General features: G+C 37.7%; 4 protein-coding genes, 1 long non-coding RNA gene and 1 other non-coding gene across 6 annotated transcripts; 1 reads left to right on the top strand and 5 right to left on the bottom strand.

Annotated features, from left to right (window-relative positions):
* Positions 1 to 919: 919 nt before the first annotated feature.
* LOC126596883 (probable ribose-5-phosphate isomerase 2) lies at positions 920 to 2,386 on the bottom strand. Its single transcript, XM_050263567.1, has one exon. It carries the CDS (start codon positions 2,046 to 2,048, stop codon positions 1,260 to 1,262), a length of 789 nt encoding a protein of 262 aa, XP_050119524.1. The 5' UTR covers positions 2,049 to 2,386; the 3' UTR covers positions 920 to 1,259.
* A 2,758-nt stretch (positions 2,387 to 5,144) lies between these two features.
* LOC126596905 (protein PIN-LIKES 2-like) lies at positions 5,145 to 7,597 on the bottom strand. The gene is made up of 2 exons (XM_050263597.1): positions 7,380 to 7,597; positions 5,145 to 6,782 (listed from the first exon to the last, which is right to left on the bottom strand). Exon 2 carries the CDS (start codon positions 6,741 to 6,743, stop codon positions 5,394 to 5,396), a length of 1,350 nt encoding a protein of 449 aa, XP_050119554.1. The 5' UTR covers positions 6,744 to 6,782; positions 7,380 to 7,597; the 3' UTR covers positions 5,145 to 5,393.
* A 296-nt stretch (positions 7,598 to 7,893) lies between these two features.
* Positions 7,894 to 7,976, bottom strand: TRNAL-UAA (transfer RNA leucine (anticodon UAA)). The gene has a single exon. It is a non-coding gene; the product is annotated as a tRNA-Leu (tRNA).
* A 4,078-nt stretch (positions 7,977 to 12,054) lies between these two features.
* On the top strand, positions 12,055 to 12,998 carry LOC126596937 (uncharacterized). The gene is made up of 2 exons (XR_007614071.1): positions 12,055 to 12,495; positions 12,641 to 12,998. It is a non-coding gene; the product is annotated as an uncharacterized LOC126596937 (long non-coding RNA).
* A 6,521-nt stretch (positions 12,999 to 19,519) lies between these two features.
* LOC126595509 (uncharacterized) lies at positions 19,520 to 20,380 on the bottom strand. The gene has a single exon (XM_050261783.1). It carries the CDS (start codon positions 20,173 to 20,175, stop codon positions 19,705 to 19,707), a length of 471 nt encoding a protein of 156 aa, XP_050117740.1. The 5' UTR covers positions 20,176 to 20,380; the 3' UTR covers positions 19,520 to 19,704.
* Positions 20,381 to 21,958: 1,578 nt separating this feature from the next.
* On the bottom strand, positions 21,959 to 22,656 carry LOC126596000 (uncharacterized). The gene has a single exon (XM_050262421.1). The coding sequence runs from the start codon at positions 22,592 to 22,594 to the stop codon at positions 22,127 to 22,129; it is 468 nt and encodes a 155-aa protein (XP_050118378.1). The 5' UTR covers positions 22,595 to 22,656; the 3' UTR covers positions 21,959 to 22,126.
* Positions 22,657 to 22,887: the final 231 nt, after the last annotated feature.

Below are 22,887 nucleotides of genomic sequence, written 5' to 3'. Positions count from 1 at the left end.
CTACGAATCTATCAATCACCATCTGCTTTTGCATTTGAACCCCAGAAAATTTCGACATTCGGCCTATTCACAATATTTAGGGTTAATGGCCTACTAATTACTCACGGATCAAGGACCATTTTGCATTGCAACTCAAGAAAAAAAAAAAAAAAAAAAGGGCCTGCATATTTTGCGATCAAATCACTTGAATTTAGATATTGGTAAGTTGGGCCTAAGCTTGAGATAAAATAAGTAGGGGAATCAAACGCAAAAACTCAAAAAGGAGAGAGGAGCACAACTGATTAGCCATCAGCTATGATTTCACCAAGCATTCAGAAAGGCCGCTATCATCTCACTTGCGCAGAAGAGAATTGGCAATCATTCAGGAGGCATGAACCCGGGCAGTTCAAGTCGAAAATTCACGTATGACATACATTGATAAATTTAACGGTTAGATGTGTGCTAAAGAATTCAAGAGATTGACGGGTAGATTAGAGGAAGATTATCTTTAGCAAATATGTCGCATACCAGATGATCCGACCATACGCTTGATAGATATGAATCTTTCCTTTTTCAATACATGTTTCTGATTATGCTATTGCTACATCAGACTATTTGATACCAATGAGAACCTATGCAAATCAAACCTTGGCGAGAAACAAATGCTAAGGCTGCAACAAAAACATTTGGAACAGATCAACACAACAATTACCTAAGATGTGTCTGGTTCGAGGGTGACCCCGTTGAGTTTTTATCTTTTCATGTCTACAACTCCGTTCCTCCACGCTGATGAACTGAATGGGGAAATACCGTACAAGTTTCAACGGAAAATTAAACAATATGGGGCCTGTTCTGATATCGAAAGATTATTTACAACGTCAAATATAATCTCAACGAGAACGAAGTAATTAAACATGGTGTCAACTACAATTCAAAAATCTGAACAAATACAATCAACATGTGTTTATTAGTAAAATGTGAGAGAATTCCATGAATAATGAGGCTGAGTTTATATCAAAACAATATGACAACCGTCGGCAGTCATTCATCCAAACTTCCCAATATTTCTTGCTCAATTGGATCAAAGAAAATATCAAAACGTCAGGAGACCCTCCCAAACAAATAGTATAAACCAACTCTAGGAGAAGAAAACTTCCCTGGTTACAATAAACCCCAATCGAACTTCCACATTTCGATTGGAAACCAAGGCTATATAACTTACTCCTACCGGTAACAAGTTAGAAACCCATCTCCAACTACCACCAAATTCGCCTTTCCGGCTACTTATTCTTCACCGTGATTCCGAGCTCCCCTGCAACAATCACAGTGGTGGCCATGTCAAGGAACATTCCATGCTCCACAACTCCGGGAAGCTGCAAAATCGCATCGCTAGCCGCCTTCAGATCCCCCATATCTTTCTGGAAATACAAATCCACAATGTAATTCCCATTGTCCGTCACGAAAGGCTTGCTATTTTCGACGAAAGTCCTTAGCTTTCCGACGCAGCCCGCGTACTCGAACAAGTCCTGGAGCTTTTTGGCAGTGAATTTCCAGCAGAACGGCACAACCTCCACCGGCATCGCCAGCCCGCTGCCTCCCACATGCTTCACGAGCTTCGACTCGTCGACGATGCAGACGAATTTCTTACAGGCACCCTCCACCATCTTCTCCCTCAAGAGGGACCCACCTCGGCCTTTGACCAGATTGAGGTGGGGATCGACCTCGTCGGCGCCGTCGATCGCGAGATCAAGAACAGGGTGGGAATCGAGGTCCGACAGCGGAATTCCAAGAGACAAGGCTTGTTCGTGTGTCTTTTTCGACGTGGGTATTCCTACAATGTTCTGAAGCTGCCCCTGTTTCAAAAGCTCGCCGATTCGGTCGACGGCGTGCTTGGCGGTGGAGCCGGTGCCGAGGCCGAGGACCATTCCGGACTCAACATACTCGACGGCCTTGTAGGCGGCGATTTTCTTCAACTCGTCCTGGGTTAGAATCACAGACGGAGGAGGAGGAGGAGGATGAGAGAGAGGGGAGGAGGAGGTCGGCAGAGGCAACAAAATCCCAGCTTCCATGGCCGGATTGTGAAGAACCCAAAAATAAAATGGGATCAATAAAGAGAAACTATTATTGGGTTATCCTAAAATATAGATAAAATCAAAACCCAGAATTTGGATTGAAAATGAATCAAAAATGTTATCTTTTGTGGTATTCAAGCATTTGGGCAGACCAAAAAATGGCAGCAGAGTCAGGGCTTTTGTATCTAGGAATGTGTGGCAGTCAGCATTTGGGAGGGAGGGAGAGAGAGAGAGAGAGAGAGAGAGAGAGAGAGAGAGAGAGGAGGAGGAGGAGGAGGAGATAGGGTTTGTGAGGAGGCGGGTTGGGGAAAGGAGTTGTATTTATAGGGGAAGATGAAGGTGGTGGGAACTGGGAAATAGGAGGGTGGATTTAAAAATTTGCATTGAAAATATATGTTTGTATTTATTTATATGCAAAGAATTGCATTGAAAATTGAAGTTGGAGGAGATTGGGGCGTATTAATACCGTGATCTGGTTTATAAAATATGATTGAAATAGATTGTCTTTTTAGCTTATTCTTAAAAATTTCCTAATTTTTTTGTGACTTTGTGTTATTGTATGGTATGGCACGATTGAACCCTATCCTGTGGGGCTACTCTTTCAAGTACTATTTTATTTTCTTTTTCTTATATTGACATAGGTTTTTGAGTTGGACTTTAATTGTTAGTTCATAATTTGTTAATGAGAAAAAAAGGCAAAAGAAGTTGCATTTGGTTGGAGTTAAGCCAAATGCAATTTAGTTGAAGGGGTATTTGATGTATCCGTTGGATTGTTTAGATGCTCAACAATTAACAAACTTTTGCGGTATTTGACGTTTCGGATGCAATAGTCACTACTGACTAATTTCGTTTTAGGTATTCATTTTCATTAGAAAAAGGAAGAAAATACAATTTTGAGTATTTAGGTTGTCCCTCAATACCACATGAGGAACAAATAAAAAGAAAAATGACTAAAATTTGAAACCTCCCTCTGCTCCCCTTATCCTTATATTTCTATTTTCAAAATAAAAATAAGTAAAATTTTACACGGCTCTAAAATACAAAAAGATTGAAATTTTTTCTTCAAACTTTGGTTATTTAAAAGCGTTTTTGGTCAACGAACCTTTTTTGAAAAAAAGAAAAAGACGATTAACATCATCCATCGAAAATGGTATTGTTTATTCGTCGAGAAATAAGAAATTCGGGTAAAGACATCCATTTAGTTATGCCCTTTGAGTTGAGTGGAGTGTTTGGATTAATTTGAGCATATAATAAATCAATGGCTAGGAATAGAATTCCATACGAATCAGATTAACCCCTTTTTATGCATTATTATTATTATTTTTTATTATTATTTTTATTTTTTAGAAAAAGCATGGTCCATGGTGATTTGCTTTGCATCCTCTTATTTACGAAAGAGAATCATTTCCAGATCCACTTTGTGATCCTTATATCCTAGCTATTTATTGTATATCGTGCGATCAGTTTTCTTCAGATACTATTTATGTTTAATTTTAAATTAAAAAATAAATAAATAATTTTTTACCGTACGATATACGATGAATGACCACAAAATAAATCCAGATAGGCTCCAATTCCCTTATTTACAATTCTCCGCGTACTCCCCCCATCAATCATATTCCCTTCCTCTCTTTCTTCTGGCACCCTATCCCCGCATACTCCCCAATGTGATTTGCTTACAAAACATTTAAAGTACTTTTCACAAGAAGTACCAGTTATATATTTTTTGTATAAAGCATTTTTAGTCATTTTAAAAGCATTTCCGTCAATATGCGTTTTAAACAAATTTATTTATTATTAGCATTTCTTAATTATGTGGGAACATTTATTTTTTATTTTTGATGGCCACAACTTACGTGATTAGTAACGAAACTTGTATTACCATACATGTGTTATAATATTATATTGTTGTTCGACGGACGTTAAAAATTTAAAGAAAAACTAACGAAAAGTCTAAAAAAAATTTAATTTTTATGAAATATGACAAATAAAGGTGTAGTAAATAGTACTAAGGAAAGATAAAAATATGATTTTTCGTTAAAAATAAACAATACCAAAAATGTCTCATTAACACTAAAAAATTAATTGTATTTTCTAAGATGAGTGGAAAAAGGCTGTTTGTTGGAGTTGTTGACGAAGACACTTGTTTGTTGCGTGTAGTCCATGAAAAAGACATAAGCAAGTGCAGGGCATCTACTTGGGAACTCAATTTGATTGTGCATGCGTTGCATTCGTAATTTGGGAAATTTGGTATTGGTTGCCCCCTTTTCATTTGTTTGATTGGTCGGCTTCCACGTTTGGTTTTTCTCGTTTATCAGTCAACCGAGAGATTCTTTAGTGCGTCAGAAACACGGTCTGATACATCAAATATAACAATACAATTTTTTATAATTGTATTATGACTTTTATGTACAGTTTCGCACACTGAAAGATCTCTCCAGTTCGTGTGTCATTTGCTTTTCTCATTTTTCTGTAAAACTATTAACATTTCAAGTAATTGCCTTTATAAACGAAAAAAATTCCCAAATCTTATTGAAGCCCAAGCTAGACAGTAACATGTCGGATGGTTTGGAAATCGTCTTGTTCAAGATAAAAACACAAGGTTCATATGTGCAAATGGTAAGAAATGGTCCGTGTTCAACCTAGGACTTTGAAGTCTATCGACGAAAAGAAGGCTTTGGTCAAGTCAAAGTGCACCAAGATAAAAGGGTTTGCATTTGTTTTTGGTTTGAAATTGTCTTCTTAAGTAAAAGCCACCGAAACAATATGAGCTCGTTTGGATGTGTTTTTAAAATAATCAAAAACGTTTTTGGTGAAAATACTTTTAGAACTAATCCTTAGTAAAAATACAAGTAAAACCTAGAAAGGCACTCAAAGAGCTTCCTAGAAGGACATATCTGGTGTTTCTTGCAGAAAGCACTCTAGGTTCTTTTGGAACCCAAAACCATTTTCTCTAAAAGCGTTTTTAGTTATTTTAAAAGCATATCCAAACAAGCTCTATAGCAACGAGAGAATACAGCAATGCACTTCTACAAAAATACAAATCGAGATTTCAGGAAATTAATAGTTCAAAAATTAATTCAAATACTATCATTCGCACTCTAAAAATTTAATTGTGTACTTCTCATTAATAATAGTGCTGATAAATTTGTCGCTCGCTTGATTTTCTCTATACAACTAATCACTTTAATGTCGTATTTAATTACAAGAAGCTCACGATGCAATTAAATATTTTAATGAGAAAGTGAAAGAGCATCACTGGCTTATGAGAAAGTGAAAGAGCAGATCACAAGAATCCACTTTCGTTGTTTGTTCACAAAACAAACACATCTTATTCAAACCTCAGACAAATGTTACTAATTTAAAGTAGATGACAACGTACAAGGAAAGGGAGAAGAGAGCGAACACATGCTGCCAGAAGAGAAGTGCCGAAGCCTCGCTGACTGCGTAACCCCTCAAGCTCGCAATTGCTCCCAATAAAATTGCACTTGGTGTCGTGTACTGCATCAAAAGCACAAACCTGTACATTGCATCGTCATCGACCAGAAAATTGAGCTTGTCAGCCAACGCCACTATACCAATTCCCACCAGAGGAAGCAGTAAAAGCCTTGCCACAGTTATACCAACGGTTGTCCGGAGGCCGAGTGTAGACTCATTTGGCCCCTCTGCAAGCATACCCCCAAGAATAAGCATCACCGAAGGCACCATTGCACCGGCTAAAATCTCTAAACTGTCTGTGATGAAGGATAGTGGAGCATCCTCTCCGAAGAAAAAAGCTTTTAACACAGGTACTGTCCCAATGATGATAGCCAGTAAAGAGGCGATTGTTGGGGGTTGCATTATGTGCTGTAATGGAGTTTGCTCAGCAACAATTCTCATCCTCCTGACCACCCTAGGTTCCGCCAAACACCTAATCGACCTGGGACTGTTTCCGCCACCTTCTCCTGAGAGATCAACATCTGGCAAAGTGGTCTGTGAAACACTTGAGATGCTTTTGAAAATTCTAGCAATAAAGGGTGTCTTGGAATGCTCGGTTTCTTTTTCTTCAATACCCGGCCATTCAGCTTCTACAAGTAAAGGCCTGCTAATATCGTTAGTTGGTGGTTCGTCCTTCTCACCGCCTTCTTCAACAATCTCATAGTACTCCAACGGAGGCTCCATCATGTGGTAAACAAAGGTATATACAAGAATTACAGCAACCCATTGGGCAAAAGAGACATAAGCCACCCCTCTGGAGTGACAATGCTGTCCAAATGGGTTTTTCGGAGTATGACAGACAGATCCAACAATGGCGAGTGGGAGATTTCCAGTATTCCCAAATGCAGTCATGATAATGGTAAATCTGTTCAACTGTGGGGGAGGACGACATATAATCACCACTAAGTACCCGAGGAAGCAACCAATAAGCGTACTCACTAACACATTTACTGGGATAAACCACCACTGAATAAAGTTTTCAAGTGTAATGGATTCACCTAGTTCGGTAAAGATTAGACAGGGCAAGAACAAGGCGAAAACAAGCTTGCTGAGGAGCTTAAAAGTAGCTCTGGGTATCAATTGAGTTTTCGGGTGCGAAAGAACCAGTCCGATAACCGTGAGGGACAAAAGTTTCATCAAAGGAACTATTGCACTCATCACATCCCCACTATACTCCAAATTATTTTGATACAATTCCATAAGATACCGAGACATCTTTCCTTTAATTACCAGAAGAACACGTGATATTTCTCTCTGCAATTAGACAAACACAGGTTCAAATTAATCAAACCAGACCAAATTAATTTGCGAATCCACCAGATTGATTCAACACAATATCAAACAAATATAAAAGGGCAACCCCGTCCCAACAAGGCTCCCTGCTTTGTCAGGGTCGGGAGAACGTCTATCATACGCAGTCTTACCCTTACTTTGCAAAGAGTTTGTTTCCACGACTCAAACCTGTGACCCACCGGTCACAAAGTAGCAACCTTTCGGTTACAAAGCATCAACCTTTTCGTGACATGAGCTTGCGCATTATCCGACATATTAAATTACAACATGGGTCGAAAGAATTAAGCACTTAACACCAACCAAATACAAAAGATTAGCATTTGTTCCAAATTCTTTCACTAATCACAACCTACCCTAAACCCAATTAAGATACAAGTACACCAAAAGGATTTAACAGATTATCACTAACCAGATCAAAATTCTACAAAAACGGAACATGGGCTCCAAGGATTTTCACAAACCTTAACGAACCCAGTAACAAAAAGTCGGTAATTCAGTATACATCAAAATTTAACCTAAATATCAACGAAATTGCAGTGCTCAGAGACAGAGACTTACAGACAGAGATGATCCAATTGGAGAGGACTGAAGGATAAGCTTGACGGCGGGGCGGCGGCGGTTGAGACTGTCGGAGAAAGATTCCCGGCGAATGCCTTGACAAACCAAACCTGAACCAAATAATACTCAATTATGACTACTCCTCGTCAACCTACGGAAAATGAGTTGTCGTTTCTTTTCTTAGAAAAAAAGGAACAAATAATTATTGATGGTTTTTTTTTTGTTTTTTTTGTCTGTCGGGTGGGCATTTTGTGGTGCTGATGGAAGGAGAGGCGGTCTGGGAACTGAGATATTTTGCTGTATTTTTGGGCTTGTAAAAATTGGGCTTCAAGTCTATGGGCTTTATTCAGCTGTATTTTTGGGCTTGTAAAAATTGGGCTTCAAGTATGTGGGCTTAAAATTGGACTTCAAGTCTATGGGCTATATTCAAGCTGACTGTTGTGTTATGGGCCCTGGTTTTTGAAATACTAAGTTCAATAGAATGAAATTTTTAAAAACAAAAAATCTAAATTGGTGCTGGCTATGGGGTTCGAACCCATGCGCACTTATGTGCAGAAGATCTTAAGTCTTCCCCCTTAACCTCTCGGGCAAACCAGCTGATGAATTTCTTTTCATCCAAGATTGCTTATATATTTGTTTATCTGAACAATTTTGTCATCATTTGGTAACAGTCTAAAACGGCACCACAACGTAATGAACACCCTTAATAAAACTCTCTTAGATAATTACGGTTATCTGACGAGTTTAGAGGATGTTTACTTACATGAATGAATATCCAAAGTATCGATATGATTCTATTCAAAATTATATTATGCTCTTACTCATTTCTTATTCAAATTAAGTATGCCAAAATAATTCGTTAATATCTCATAACTAAACAAACTATGTATAATTCTCATTCAGCAGTTTTCTTGAAGCATATGGTTTTTCTTGGTGGTTGTTAATGCTAGGATACTGCCATTCATTAGCTCTTAACAAATATATTGGTCATAGTGTCTTATTTTGATTGGTTGATTGTCAGCTGTAGTTAGCTTGAATCAGTTGGGTCTGTTTCAGGAATTTAATCATTGGTTGAGAGTTGGTGCTAATTGATATTAAGCCAGAGATTAGCTTGGGATTGCTCTTTGTGCTAAGTGTGAATCGTAATCTTGTTTTAGCGAATACATTCTTGTTCTATGTACAATTGAGCAACACATCATAATTTCTTACCAGAGTGCACCAAAATAAGTACATGCAATTTTGTTACCAGAGCGCATCATAATCGTATATTAAATCATAAGTAACACTGCCATGAATTAAAGTTCAAAAAGTTAAAAAAATTAAGAACATTTGTTCATGCACAAAGATCTTGAGTGCAACCCTCATCCCCAATCATGGACGAAGCCAGAGATTTATATGAATATGGTCATCCTCAAACAACAAAGTCATAATTAAAAAGCTCAAGAATTTACTAAACACAATATTTATATTAAGAGATCGCACTTGGTGCGATGGCAAGTGCATTCGCTCATGAGCGGTAGGTCTCGGGTTCGAAACTTGGGAGCAGTCTCTCCATAAATGGGGGTAAGGCTATCCAACATTCACTTCTCCCAGACCCTGCGTAAAGCGAGAGCCTTGTGCACTGGGTACGACCTTTTAATACTTATATATTAATCCATAAAGTTTTTCATACAACATTCTCTTACAATATCCATTGATGCATTTTCATGTTTTAAAAGCATTGCATGACAACATCATTACCAATACAATCAGATATATCTCTCTTTATAAAAATAATCATGTTATCATTCATCCATTGATCACCTATCCGATTTCTCAATCGATTCTTCAAAAATTTCATGGCCGAAAATACTCTTTCAACGGTTGTAATAGCAATTAGAAGACTTAGTGTTAATGTCACAAGCAAGTAAACCAGCGAATACACCTTGTATTTTTTGCTTTGAAATTTTTTTTTTTTTGGCAAGGTCTCTAATCTCTTTTAAACCTGAAAGCTCAATGCTAGACCGCATATCCACAATAAAAATGAAACAGAGATGGATTTTTTTTGGGGGGTGGGGGGTGGGACAAACTATACATACATTTTTTTTTTCAAACATACAAAACGACGCCGTTTCGTTTACTTTTTTTTACGGACCAAAACAACGTCGTTTTGATTTGGATTTAAAAATGAAAAATAAATAAGACCCAGCTCTGTTGCTGCGCAGCAAAACTAGATCAGTTAGATTAGAAAAGACAAATTTTCAATTATTATTTAATCAGTGTTACTCATGGTAATTAGAATGCATACAATTTTTACAATTTTAAAAAATCTCAGTGGGGCATCCGCCCCCCTAAGTCCACTGTAGATCCGCCCTTGTCCCCAATATTGCTTTCGCTTGTATACATCTCGACAAAGGAAGAAAAAAAAAGGAAAGAATCATGAGTAACTGGATAAGGTAATTCTCTCTCTTCCTAATTTTTCTTTCATTTCCTCCTATTCAAACGTGCAAATAAAAACTAAGTCACATCATTATTTGGTTTTACTTTCTCTACAGAGAGAAAGAATAAAAGGAAACTAAGAGAGGCGGAGAGGGAGGGGAGAAGAATATAAAGGAGAGAGAATCCAACTCGAATAATATTTAGCTATTTAAGAATGATTGGAACTCTTATTTAAAATTCATTTTATCCGAAATTATATAATTTTGTGGTTATGATCAGTAATTTTAAGTAAGAATTCGTACCGAACTCCACTTCACTGATATCGGGCCGGGAAAAGATAAAGAAAAAATAGGTGAAATGACAAGTCGTAGCACATTTACATATATGGGGAATGAGATTCCCTGGTTGTACTGATTGCATAAGAAATAAAGAGCACAACAGTAAGAGTGCGTGAGTGTACTGGCAGACACTACAAGTCACTACAAACATCAATAAGCTTCCCCAATCTGCCAACGTGCGCTCTGTTATTTCTGGGAAAACTCCACCTTACGTAACATCTCCTTTGTTTTGAAATATTCTCTCTTTTCTGCACATAACCGAAAGACTTGTTCATGTAGCTAGCCCTACCTCTAGCCTCCGGGGAATGAAATGGTTGGAAAGGAACTAGATTAGTTGGGGACCGGGGATTGGAGAGAACAAGCCTTTCTTCTTTTTTGGTTACCAAATAACTAAACTAGCCTCTGAGATCTTTCCTATTTAACGGTTGCCATTCTCAGCTGAGATTGAGGAGAGGAATCAACCATATCTTCTGTACACAGTAGTACATGTACGAAAAGAGAATATAAACTATTTACACTTTAGGTCTTGTGCTGCGTAGCATGAGCATCAGCTAGTTTTCAGTTTTTTGCAACGTTATTCATAGGAGTGATGTTATTTACACATTTATTTTTATATCTCGAACAATCAATTTTTAATTATCAAATCAAATATATAAATAAATAATTAATAAGTAAAAATTAACAAGTGTAAATGACAAAAAGAAGCATATGAATAGTACTAGCCATATTCATGTATAACAAAGAATTAAGTCATGACTGCTGACGAATTAACTGACAATTATGGATTGTGGATATATACAGTGCCTTCTCGAGTAATAGTATACTAGTTTTTTGTCACGTGATCATACATGTGACAATTTGTTTTCTAACATTTTATTCTTCATTATTTATTTTTAATGTTTATTTGGTTTTTTAAATTAAATTAAATTTTTTTAATTTAGAATTCTAATTAGGAAGGGGTATTTTAGAAATATTGAAAGCTTCACAATTTTCGTGTGATTACATCATTTCCAGTCTGTTTGCTGATTATCAATTGGTAATTTGGTATTGTGCTGAATGCATGTTATCGAGCCCCTTCTTAGCAAGGTTTAGAACAGAGTGACATATATAAGAGGTCTTATATGGCAAAGAAATTGTTTAAGCGATAAGGGCAAGTCTTTAATAGTCTGGAATACCAAGTAGTGAGACTTTATATTAATTAAATTGATAAATAATGAAAAATAGTATTTTTTTCAATTTAATTTCAACCGTTCGTTCTCGTACTACTAAATGGTCTGAAATATTATAAAAAAATTACATACGATTGTCCTAAAACTATTACATTTTTCTACACTAAAACAAAATCTCTATTAAGAAGCTGCTCTTGCATGTTCGCAAAATGATTTTAAATTGAACACTCTGGCTAAGGTATGCATAAAATTAATTGACATCAGTATGCTAAGATATTTTTTTTCATATATATGATATGGTGGTGGTTTTGTATGTGAAGTCATTTTAAATGAATCTTAAACACCTTTTTTATTTTATCACACACTCATTTTAATTTTTAACGGTTATATTGAATAAATTAAGCAAAAACAGGTGACATGAGAAGTTGAAATGGGCGTGGGTTTATAACTTTTGTTTTTGGGTAAGAATTAATCTCAGCTGTACATGTATGTATAGTTGTGGCAGCCTTAGAGCCTTGAGATCTTAAGAGTTGATCAGACAATATTTTGTGGTGATCGATCCAGCTGTCCTATGAGATATAAAACTAGCTGGCTAGGGCAGCAGAGATGGTACGAAATTAGGAGAGAGTTGTCTTGTTTGAGTTGAAAGGGCCTTGAAAATTTTCAAACATGATATGAATGTGGTGGTGCCCTTTCCCTCTGCCCTAAATCTCTTTCCAGTACTGCTTCTTAGATCTGCATGTCGGTGATTTCACCTTATTATGTTTATATATACCCTCGCCTTCGTCTGCCTTCCTGTACCTTTCCATTTTCTCAGCTATTAGTTCTCTCCCTTCGATCTGTGGCAATAAACCCGAGTTATGTATACACATATATAGAAGTATTCATGTATAGTTTTAGTGAACAAGCATGCCTCTTCTACCTGGTCAAAACAACTTGTATTTGTTTGCGTGCATGCAAACCCTATATTATGTGGTGTATTTGCTTCATGAATTCAATCCCTAGGGCTTTATAGATGATCTTGTATGTGTGGGTGGGTTTATGTATGTATATGAAAGGAGCTCTTCTTCAGTCCAGTCCGGGGCGGTTTAAGGGCTGACACTCAGCTGCTGACTCGTTGGTTCAAGAACTCATCGTACAAATGCTAAAAGAAGTGGTGTGTTTCTGATCCAACGAAGCAGGAGCTGAGAGGTTGGTTATTGCAGTCGCGTCTTGGACTGAAGGGAGCTCCTTACCTAATTATTCATTCTACAACTCTAAACTGATATTCTAGGTAAATGATTGACTAATTACTCGATTTATAAATTGATTTTCGTAACTCTAATTTATTTTGCAGTAGCACTTCAAAGCAGAAATTAAGAGATATGAGATGCCTCTGGGAAGAACCTATTTTTTATGGATATACGACGGGATGAGGGGCTTTCTTTGAAGATCGATCTTTGAGAATGCTACAGAAGCTGCAACCTCCTTGCTTGAGGCTACTTACTGGACTCACTATTCCAGCTGGAGCTTAGGTCTATGTATTGTATGGCAAACTAAGAAAGATCGAACTTATGTATATATGACTCATGTATTTTTCCGTTGTGAGTTTTTAATTCACTGGTGTAACCAGTTAAAATCTTTTATGTCTTCCTGTGACCTGATTTCAAGGCTTCAATTTGCAATAAAAATACAAAACTATCAGATTAATGAAAGATTGAAGAAGTAGTGTTTAAACATTTGATTACAAATTTATATTTAATCAACTAGTCTCGTGACACAATAGAATATATTAATGGCTCATTTAATTATCGTTAATGGAAGAATAAGGAATCAAATAACGATCGAACGAAAAAAATAGGGACAACACCTCCCTAATTAATCAAATTTCTGAAACTGGATCATTTCATTACGAATTTTATTAGTTTTATTATAGATTACATACAAATAAATGCAGAAAAAACTATGAAGGGAGTCCATTCCTTTTCTTTCATTCTCATTACTGTTCATTCAGTAAACGAACTTAAGTATAATCCTTTGAAACTTGGAAGTTGGCCTATTCATTATAGTTGCTTTTCTCCCCACTAATAATTAACATGGTCTAAAAGCTGCTGTTAGAGTTTATGGAGAGTTCTATTATAAGAGTCGGTCTTTTAGCATTTCTCTTCTAGCAATCATGATATTGCTAGTTGCTCATCCATCTTTGAGGCCGTTCCTCAGTGGGATTATTTTTGTGCTTCTCATTAAAAATAAAAGAAGATATTGACAACTTATATGAGAGTTATTAATGTGCTGAAAACGTTACAATACATATTATTATATAACTGGTGAGATATTTAGAAGAAAACCTTTTTTTTTTGTTGTATATTAATATGTGATATATTGCCTTCTTGTCCGAGCACACCAATACTTTTTTTCAAATAATTATATATTGATAAATTTCAATAAACATTCAGCATCGGTTAAATATTTTTTATCAGTGTCGGTCCGACTTCTCTTAAATAAAAGGACTTCATACTTCCTAGTTATTTTATTCAATAATATATCAAGATCGGTGCAATTGTTCGAAGCACACTCACAGAGGAAGGCCCCTCTCACTTTTTGTGTCTGTGTGATCATAGTTAAATCACGTTAATATTTTATATATTATTTTTTTATAAAAATAATAATATAAAATATTGACGTGATTTAACTATGACCATACAAACAGAAGGGTACGAAAAATGGAATGGCAGAGAATCTGCCTTCCTCACAGAGAAGAACCTATCAATATAAAATAAATAAGTCAGGTTATGGAATCGTATTGGCCGTTATTTTGTCCGCATCCACCGTAAATCCTCAATCATTTGCAAAAATGTACATTTTTGTTAAAAAATAATAATATTTGAGTGCCGACCAAAGCTATAAAAATTAAAGGGTAAATTGTTTACTACCCTTATGTTTCGTGGTTTTCAACATTTAGTATATCAAGTTTTTTTTGTCTCAGAGTCATACCTAAAGTGTAAATTTTGGGACAGTCTCATAGTCAAACTTTTAAATCTGCCGTTAATTGTGATGTGACGCCCATGTGGACAATGACTAGGCGTCAAGTGTCATCCACGTTTTTTTTTTCTTCTTTTTTTTTTTTTCCCTTCCTCCTCCTTCTTCCTTCCTCATTCTTCCTTCCCCTTCTTCTTCTTCTTCTTCTTCCTACGAATCAGGGGAAGATTTTTTTTTTCTCTTCTTCCTCCTCCTCTTTCTTCTTCTTCTTCTCTTCTTACCAGATTCGGTTTTTTTTTTCTTCTTCTTCCTCATTCTTCCTTCTTTTTCTTCTTCTTCCTCCGACTCTGCAACTTTTTTTTTTCTTCCTCCTTCTTTCCTCCTTCTTCCTTCCCCTTTTCTCCTTCTTCCTTCTTTTTCCTTCTCCTTCTTCTCCTTCTTCCTCCTTCGAATCTAGGGAAGATGAAGGTTTTTTTTTTCTTTTCTTCTTCCTCCTTCTTCCTTCTCCCTTCCTCTTCTTCTTCTTCTTCTTCTTCTTCCTCCGAATCTGGGTTGCAAATTCAGTTTTTTATTTATTTTTTTCTTCTTCCTCCTTCTTCTTCCTTCTTCCTCATTCTTCTTCCTTCTTGTTCTTCTTCTTCCTTCGACTACAACTTTTTTTTTTCCTCCTTCTTCCTTCCCCTTCTTCTCCTTCTTCCTTCTTCTTCTTCTTCTTCTTCTTCTTCTTCTTCTTCTTCTTCTTCCGACTCCGAATCTAGGGAAGATGAAGTTTTATTTTTTATTTTTTATTAATATATATTTTTTATAAATAATTTATTTTTAATTTCCACGTGGGTGACACGTGACGCCCAGTCATTGTCCACATGGGCGCCACGTCACAGTTAACAGAAGATTTAACAGTTTGACTAATTGATGTATGAGACTGTTCCAAAATTTACACTTTAGGTATGACTTTGAGACGAAAAAAAAATTGATGTACTAAATGTTGAAAACCACGAAACATAAGGATAGTAAACAATCTTTTACCCAAAATTAAAATATTGAGTGGCCGATGATAACAACGGACATGGATCCTCTCTAGATCCAGTGATCCTAATCCATAAAGTTCAATCATTCAGACCGTTGAAATTTGATTTAACGGCTACAAACAGAAGTTCACTTTAAAAGTTATAATACTTTAATCGGTAGATTAAATTTCAACGGTCGGATGATTGAACTTGGTGGATTAGGACCACTGAATCCGGAGAGGATCATGTCCGATAACAACGGCCAACTCTGCTTGCTAATGATTGACAGTCAAATTCCCAGCTGCCCTGACTTCAAGTGTCCATATAGATGAGAACTGTAACGCGCCGATTCAAACTGATATAAAGCGATATGCCAAAGTTATAATGGGTGGAAGTTGACTAATTGCCCCGAAGCCTCACAATACTTATTGATCAAGTCAACTAAGTTCCGACAATTTTTACCATCAGCCTTAAGAAACAGCAAAGTGTCATCAGCGAAAAAAATATGGGAAATGACAGGACCGGAAGCTCCCAACTGCACACCATCCAGAAGATTTTTCTGCACCGCGTTTTGAATTAAACAAGAGAAAACCTCTCCCACCAACAAGAAAAGAAAAGGGGAGAGAGGATCCCCCTGCCGAATTCCACGAGAAGGAGCGAAGCATTTTCCAGGCTGGCCATTTAAGAGAATGGCAGATTGGACTGAGGAAACACAACCCATGATTAGTTGCCTCCATCTGGTACAGAATCCCATCTTTTCCATAACCGCATCCAGGAAATCCCACTCCACACGATCGTAGGCCTTCTGCATATCAAGCTTAATGCCCAACTCATATTTTGATTTAGCTTTCCTACCCTTTAAGAAATGAAACATCTCATGGGCGATGCCAATGTTATCATGAATCTGTCGCCCCTCCACAAAAGCATTTTGAGAAGGGGAGATAATATTCGGCATCACCACCTTCAATCTATTGGCCAACACCTTAGAAAGGACCTTATAAGAATAATTACAAAGACTGATCGGGCGAAACTGCGAAACCGACTCAGGATTGGGCACCTTGGGTATAAGAACAATATGAGTGGAATTAATAGTTGTAGGCACAACCTCCCCATGCATCAAAGCACGAATCAACAACTAAACATCAGTCTTCAAAGTGTCCCAGAACGTCTGGTAAAAAATCCCTTGGAAACCATCAGGACCAGGAGCTTGCAGCCTCCCCATCTTCATCACCGCTGTCCGAATCTCCTCATCAGAAACTGGAGCAATTAAATCCCTATTCATTTCCTCCGTGATTCCAGGCGATACACACTCCAATAAATCCCCCCAGTTCCTAGATCCCCCAGACTTGAAGAGAGTCTGAAAGTGTTCCTCTACCATCTGGCGAATCCGACTAGGGTCCTCAATCCAATGCCCGTCATCGTCTTTAAGCTTTAGAATCAAATTTCGCCGTCGACGTTGTAAAGTGGAATGGTGAAAAGTTCAAGGTTGGAAGCATAAACTTTTATCCTCTGCGGGTCGTGAGGTCTTAATTAAGGCTGTGGTCCAGGCCCTTCCTGCTTACCCCATGTACATGTTTAAATTTCCTGCCTCGGTGTGTCAAGACTTTGATTCTTTAGTTGCCGATTTTTGGTGGGGACGACAGGGGGCTTCGAGGAAAACTCACTGGGTTTCGAATGAGGTTCTTGGCCTCCCTAAAGATTGGGGTGGTTTGGGGTTTCAAAATTTTGCTGATTTTAATGATGCCTTATTAGCTAAACAATGTTGGCGGTTGCTTTCGGATCCGATGTCTTTGTGGGCAAGTGTTGTGAAAGCTCGCTATTTCCCGAATTGCTCCTTTTGGGACGCTGCTAAAGGCGGTCGGGCCTCTTGGGCTTGGTCAAGTCTCTTGGTGGGGAGGGAAGTGTTACGTAAGGGGGCGCATTGGCAAATTATGGGAGGGCATGATGTTAGAGTTTGGGTGGATCGCTGGCTCCCCTCCTTACCTCTTGGTCGTCCAGAGCCGCTCGGGGAGGTGGCTGTTTCTCCAAATCTGCGTGTTCACTCTCTGATTAGCCAGGAGTCGAGGATTTGGGACATTGATTTCCTACTGCCGTTTCTCTCGGAGGAGGCCAAACTCGCTATCAATTGTCTGCCTATTGGTGATTCCAGGTACAAGGATAGATTAATTTGGGATGCTAGTAAGAATGGCAGATACTCGGTGAAGTCGGGGTATCGTTGGTTACAGTTGGGGGCTATTGCTTCTCGTGATCAGTGGCTGCCCAGGACTCGTCTCATTCCTAAAAATCTGTGGAACCAGGTTTGGAATTTGCCTGCTCCGGCAAAAATTTGCTGTTTCTTTTGGCTTTCTCTGCACCGGGGTTTGGCTACTAAAGAGACGTTGTTTCGGAGGAGGATTGCTCAATCTCCCTGTTGCCCAATATGTAATAGTCAAGATGAGACAATTGAACATATCTTTCTCCTTTGTCCGTGGGTGAGGGCCATATGGTTTGGTGGCGCCCTTAATTATCGGATTGATGGCGAAAGCATTTCTTCTTGGGCGGACTGGTTGATGGAGGTCATTGTTCGTTTTCCGGGTGGAACGGAGGTCAGGAAATGGGTCTGCTCTTATGTGGCGTTTACTTTTTGGTTTATTTGGCGTACCAGGTGCGAGTTTGTTTTTAATCAGGTTCCCATTCTTCCTTTTAAGGTCCTGTTGGGGGTGTCTTCGGCTGTCGGGGCTTTCTGGGAAGCCATGGGATGGTCTGGAGGTGGTGCAGCTCGGCCCTCTGCCCGCTGTGGTCCGATTCCTCTATGGATCCCTCATCCTGATTCTTTTGTTAAAATTAATGTTGATGCTAGTTGGTCCCATGCATCTCGTTCGGGTTTTACTGGTGTGGTCATTCGTGATGCTTCTGGTCAGTTTGTGGCTGCTGAGCGTTTTGCCTTGTCTACTCCATCTGTTGCGGTGGCTGAAGCGACGACTTTGCTGTGTGGCTGTAAGTTGGGGTCCTCGTTGGGCTTTAAATCGGTAATAGTGGAATCGGACTCTAAGGAGTCCATTGATTGGCTTTCTGGAGATGTTGAGGTTGGCAGTTGGAAAGCCTTTCCTGTCCTAACGAGAGTTAAGGTGGAGAGTGATGCTTTTCAGTTCTGTCGCTGGTCTTGGGTGCCAAGATCAGCCAATGGTGCCGCTGACTTTCTGGCGTCGCGGAGTTTTCCGGAGATGGGTTCTCGGGTTTGGGTTCACAGGCCCCCATCTTCTCTGGTCTTTGTTTTGAATAAGGATGGTCTTCCTTGCCCTCTTTAATTTTGTTTTGGTGGTGGTGGGGGTGACGCTCGTTGCTGGTGCGTCTGCTTGGTGTATCCCCTATCTCTTCTTTCTGTGTTGTTTGCCCTTGTGGTGTTAGCCTCCTGGTAGGCTTCCTGTGCTGTTTGTTTGTTTGTTCCTCCTTTCAAAAAAAAAAAAAAAAAAAAGTTATAATGGGTGGATGATCCAAAAGGTAGCAGACTGATTTTCGTGCATATTTTTTTTTCTTTCCAAGTGTGCGGAAATCTAATTTTTTTATGTGTTAATTAATATTAGTTATAATGTGCAGAAATCACCTTTTTTGTATATTAATTTGATACATAATAGGCTTTTTATATTAGTACCTTACAAAATGTTGAATGCATTCCACATTAAAATTTAATATTAATGCCTTATTTACTCTACTATGTAATGACAATTTTGACCTTATTAGGTTTAAAAAATAATAAAAAATTTATAAATACACCCCAAATTACTTTTAACGTATTATTTATCTATTTCAACTATCAAAACCCCTCGCATTCTCCATTGTTGAATAAAACCCTAAGCAATGAAACTACAAACATGTTGATTGAGAAAAATAATTTTTGACGAATGAAACACGAAATCGGTGTTTCAAAATCTTTGAAATCATTACTATTGTTATTGAAAAACGTTTAAATGAACCTAAACATTTTTTTTTAAATCATTCAATTTGAAATCATTCGGCAAACTAACGTTCAAATAGTTTGAAATCATTCCGCAAAATAAAAAATGAGTGTTATAAGATTTGAGAAATATGGGGTGTGTGTTGAAAATATAAGGTGTATATTAAGAATGTGGGGTGTGAGGGTATTATGGGCAAGGAAGTGGGGTGTATTAAGATAATTTTTAATTGAAAAAGTAAATGTGAAGTATATTAAGTGTGTGAGATTTATTCAACAATTTGTGAGGTGCTAATATAATAAGCCTACATAATATGGGTTATATACAAGGTAACATGCATCTTAATATGGTTATTGAGGAAAAAGAAATTACAAGAATCGGACCTTCCTTGAAGAGTGGATGAAAGAACTTGGAAAAAGAACTTAATTATATCATTAATTAATTTGGAGACCTGCATATCTATGTATTAATTTATACGAACAAATTAATATTATCCATAGCCGCTAGTGAAGACCGACCCCCTTTGCGAGCTCCAAAAAATGGAAGAAAACCGTAAACGTTGAAGTAGGCACGCTCAAAACGATCAAAGCCAAGAATGCCAAAGCAAAACTCGGCCTGGTGTTCATCAACTGGGACTGCAAGAGGCCCATGACTTGGCATATAAACGAATCGTAGGTGGTGTAATATCGCTTCTCCCAGTCCATCCAATCCGACGGAGGCTCGTAGTTCCTCTCCACCATCTTCATCTCGTGAACTCTCTTCCGGAGAACAATCATGTTCTCGTCCACCAGCCTGCCGCTGTAGTTTTGGTAGTACTTGTCTGCATGATCGGCTCCTTTTCTACTCGATGCAAAAACCCTAGTTGAAGAAACGTTCCGGTTTGGGTTTCGGGTTGTGCCGGAAATCGGGTGGAACGAAAAGACGTTGGAGTAAGAAGAAGAAGAAGAAGAAGAAATGAGTGAAGTTGCTACCATTATTTTCTATGATGTTTGAGAAATGGGAAGATTTGTGTACATGAAATTTGATATGCAATTTTGTGGTGGAGGCTCTTATATATATAGGCCTAATTATGCAGCTAATAAAATAATAATAACGGACGAATAATTGAAGAGAAGGTTCTAATTTTGTAGATTAAAGAGAAAAGGAGGTGGGGCATGTGAGATTTACAACTCACGAGGCACTCTTATTAGCTAAGAAACTGGGAAAAGGAAGATGGAGGCTTAACCGTGTTTTCATATTTTAAGGGACACTTGCAGTTTTCGACGCGTTATTTACGTCTGATATTCGAAGAAGTTTAGCTCCTGTCACATCATTTACAGATTGAGACTGGGATGGAATCCGATGGACAACACGAATTTAATCTTCAATCTTGTGCTGCCAATTTGGTACACGGCAAACTTGATCATGCACATTGATTTAGAGCATCTCTAATGGTATGGGAAAATTGTATTATAAAGGTTGATGTGTTAGGTTTCTTATTCAATTGACTCTTGAAAAAAATTTGTCACTTCAATATATTAGGCAAATTAAGTAAGCAAAATTATATTCAAATAGAATATTTTCTTATAAAAAAGAGATGATACTAAATTTGTTTACTTATAGCATTATATGCAACGTTGTCTACTTTGAAAGAGTAGTCAAAATTGACAAACTCAATTACTTATATCATCGGAGTTACTTTTTGCATATGTAGTTCATCAAAATGAGTTTGTCTATTCCATTATATACAGCATTGAAGATACTAGCATTCAAGTTTAGATAAATCGTCATAAATAATCAATTTTCAAATTCTAAAAGTTGAAATGGATTAATCAGTTTTTAGTACGTCATTAAAATTTAATTGTTATATTGTTATATTGTTAGTATTCACGCTATATCAACAACATTTAATTGATATGTCGTGATATTCTTTTTAATTCGTAAAAGAACTACAATTTGATTTCTTATCATTTTAGACAATTTCCTATACCATATCATGTATAAAAAATTAAAATGTTGGCACAGGGAGTCGGGAACTGGAAGTTACATTTGCCCAACATGCATCTTGTTTCCTTCCTGGAATATATAAACAAATGAAAGGAACTTTCGTTTATTATATTGTAAATTATTGGGGAGGTTCTTGGGAGTTGAATTTGGAGACCCCACCGGCGTGGTTGGCTCGACTTGGACGGCGATTATATTGTTACTTATTTGGTACTCATAAAACTTGATTGTTTATAATTATGGTTTTCTTTTAATTTTTGAACAAACAAATACGATGAAGTGGAAGCCACGAGCAAGAACATACAAATTCCATATCTTATTATATACTGGTTAATTACAGGTAGCTTAACTGAGAACAAGGAGAACCTAAATATAATTGAGGAAGCTAGTTAATTTCCAGCAGCAGCAAAACCCACCTGGAAAAACAAAAAACGTTCGTATAGCAAACAAGGAAAATACTGTTGGCATTAATGATGATTTCAAGATGCCCATAAAATGTTATTTGATGAATCAGGAACTCGTTTGAAGTTCGGGAGAAAGAACCACTAAATCAAGGGCTAATTAATTTGGGTTTTGTGAGTCGAAATTTGATTAAATTGCATGTGCTGAACTTTGCCAAGTTATCACTATATGAAACATATCTAATGAAATTTTGTTTTTGGTGAAAAATAACTAATACAAATTAGTAATGCTATGGAGACTAAATTTGTTAAACTAAATAATGTGAAAGATGATGATTGATAAACGTACTCATTTTCTATTAGTAACACATCATTTAGTTTGCAAATTTTGTCTATAAATTTAGTCTCTTTAACACGATCTAATACAAATTAATTCAATATACATACACGAGTGAACGATTTTCCAAAAAATAAAAAATTTAAATAAATAATTAATATGTGTATCTATTTACAGAAGCCAATGAAGCCACGCATGCTTGAACTAAAAGTGAATATTCCCATTGGCTAAGATCCCCTTGAAAATGTCCAGCAACGGGAACATCAAAGCAGCCGCGGATACGGGCACGCTGAGTGTAACAAGAGCAAGCATTCCCAACGCCACGCTAGGCCTAGTGTTCATCAATTGGGATTGCAGCAACCCCACGCCTTCGCAGATGTCCGAGTTGTAGTGTGCATAATATTGCTTCTCCCACTGCATCCAGTTCGACGGCGGTTGGTGATCATCGTCCTGCATCTCCGCGTCGCGAATTCGCATTCGAAGCACAATCATGTCCTCGTCCACAAGTCTGCCGTCGTAGTTATCATGACCACGCGACGACGCAGAAATCGTCATAGGACAATGCCTACGCCGTATTTCCAACAACCCCGTCTTTCGGTTACAGCCGGAGTTGAGATGCCGCGGCGGTGGAAGAGCTGAGTGAAGTGCAGTGATTAGCATTGCTGTAGACATGGTTACTAAGCTTTTAGCTTTTCCAAAGTTTGATGTATGTTTTTGTTTGCCAACGAGGTACGTGCAAGGTACATATATATAGATGCTACCAATGAGAGAGAGAGAGAGAGAGAGAGAGAGAGAGAGAGAGAGAGAGACCGCGTAGGAGTGACATGTGGCAAATTGCGCGTGGCTTTTTTGGGGTTGGATTCTTTGAACTTGAGGAGAGTGAACCCTGGAAGAAGTTTCTTGTTTTGGAAGTTATATTGTGATGGGGACGGCAAACCAATTCTAATCCATTGATTTTATACATT

The sequence above is a fragment of the Malus sylvestris genome, chromosome 13, assembly GCF_916048215.2.
Source record: "Malus sylvestris chromosome 13, drMalSylv7.2, whole genome shotgun sequence".
Taxonomy (NCBI): domain Eukaryota; kingdom Viridiplantae; phylum Streptophyta; class Magnoliopsida; order Rosales; family Rosaceae; genus Malus; species Malus sylvestris.
This window is presented reverse-complemented; position numbering and strand designations above follow the sequence as displayed.

Coding starts and splice junctions, on each gene's coding strand:
- LOC126596883 (XM_050263567.1), bottom strand. CDS start 2,048: ATGGAAGCTGGGATTTTGTTGCCTCTGCCGACCTCCTCCTCCCCTCTC.
- LOC126596905 (XM_050263597.1), bottom strand. CDS start 6,743: ATGTCTCGGTATCTTATGGAATTGTATCAAAATAATTTGGAGTATAGT.
- LOC126595509 (XM_050261783.1), bottom strand. CDS start 20,175: ATGGTAGCAACTTCACTCATTTCTTCTTCTTCTTCTTCTTCTTACTCC.
- LOC126596000 (XM_050262421.1), bottom strand. CDS start 22,594: ATGTCTACAGCAATGCTAATCACTGCACTTCACTCAGCTCTTCCACCG.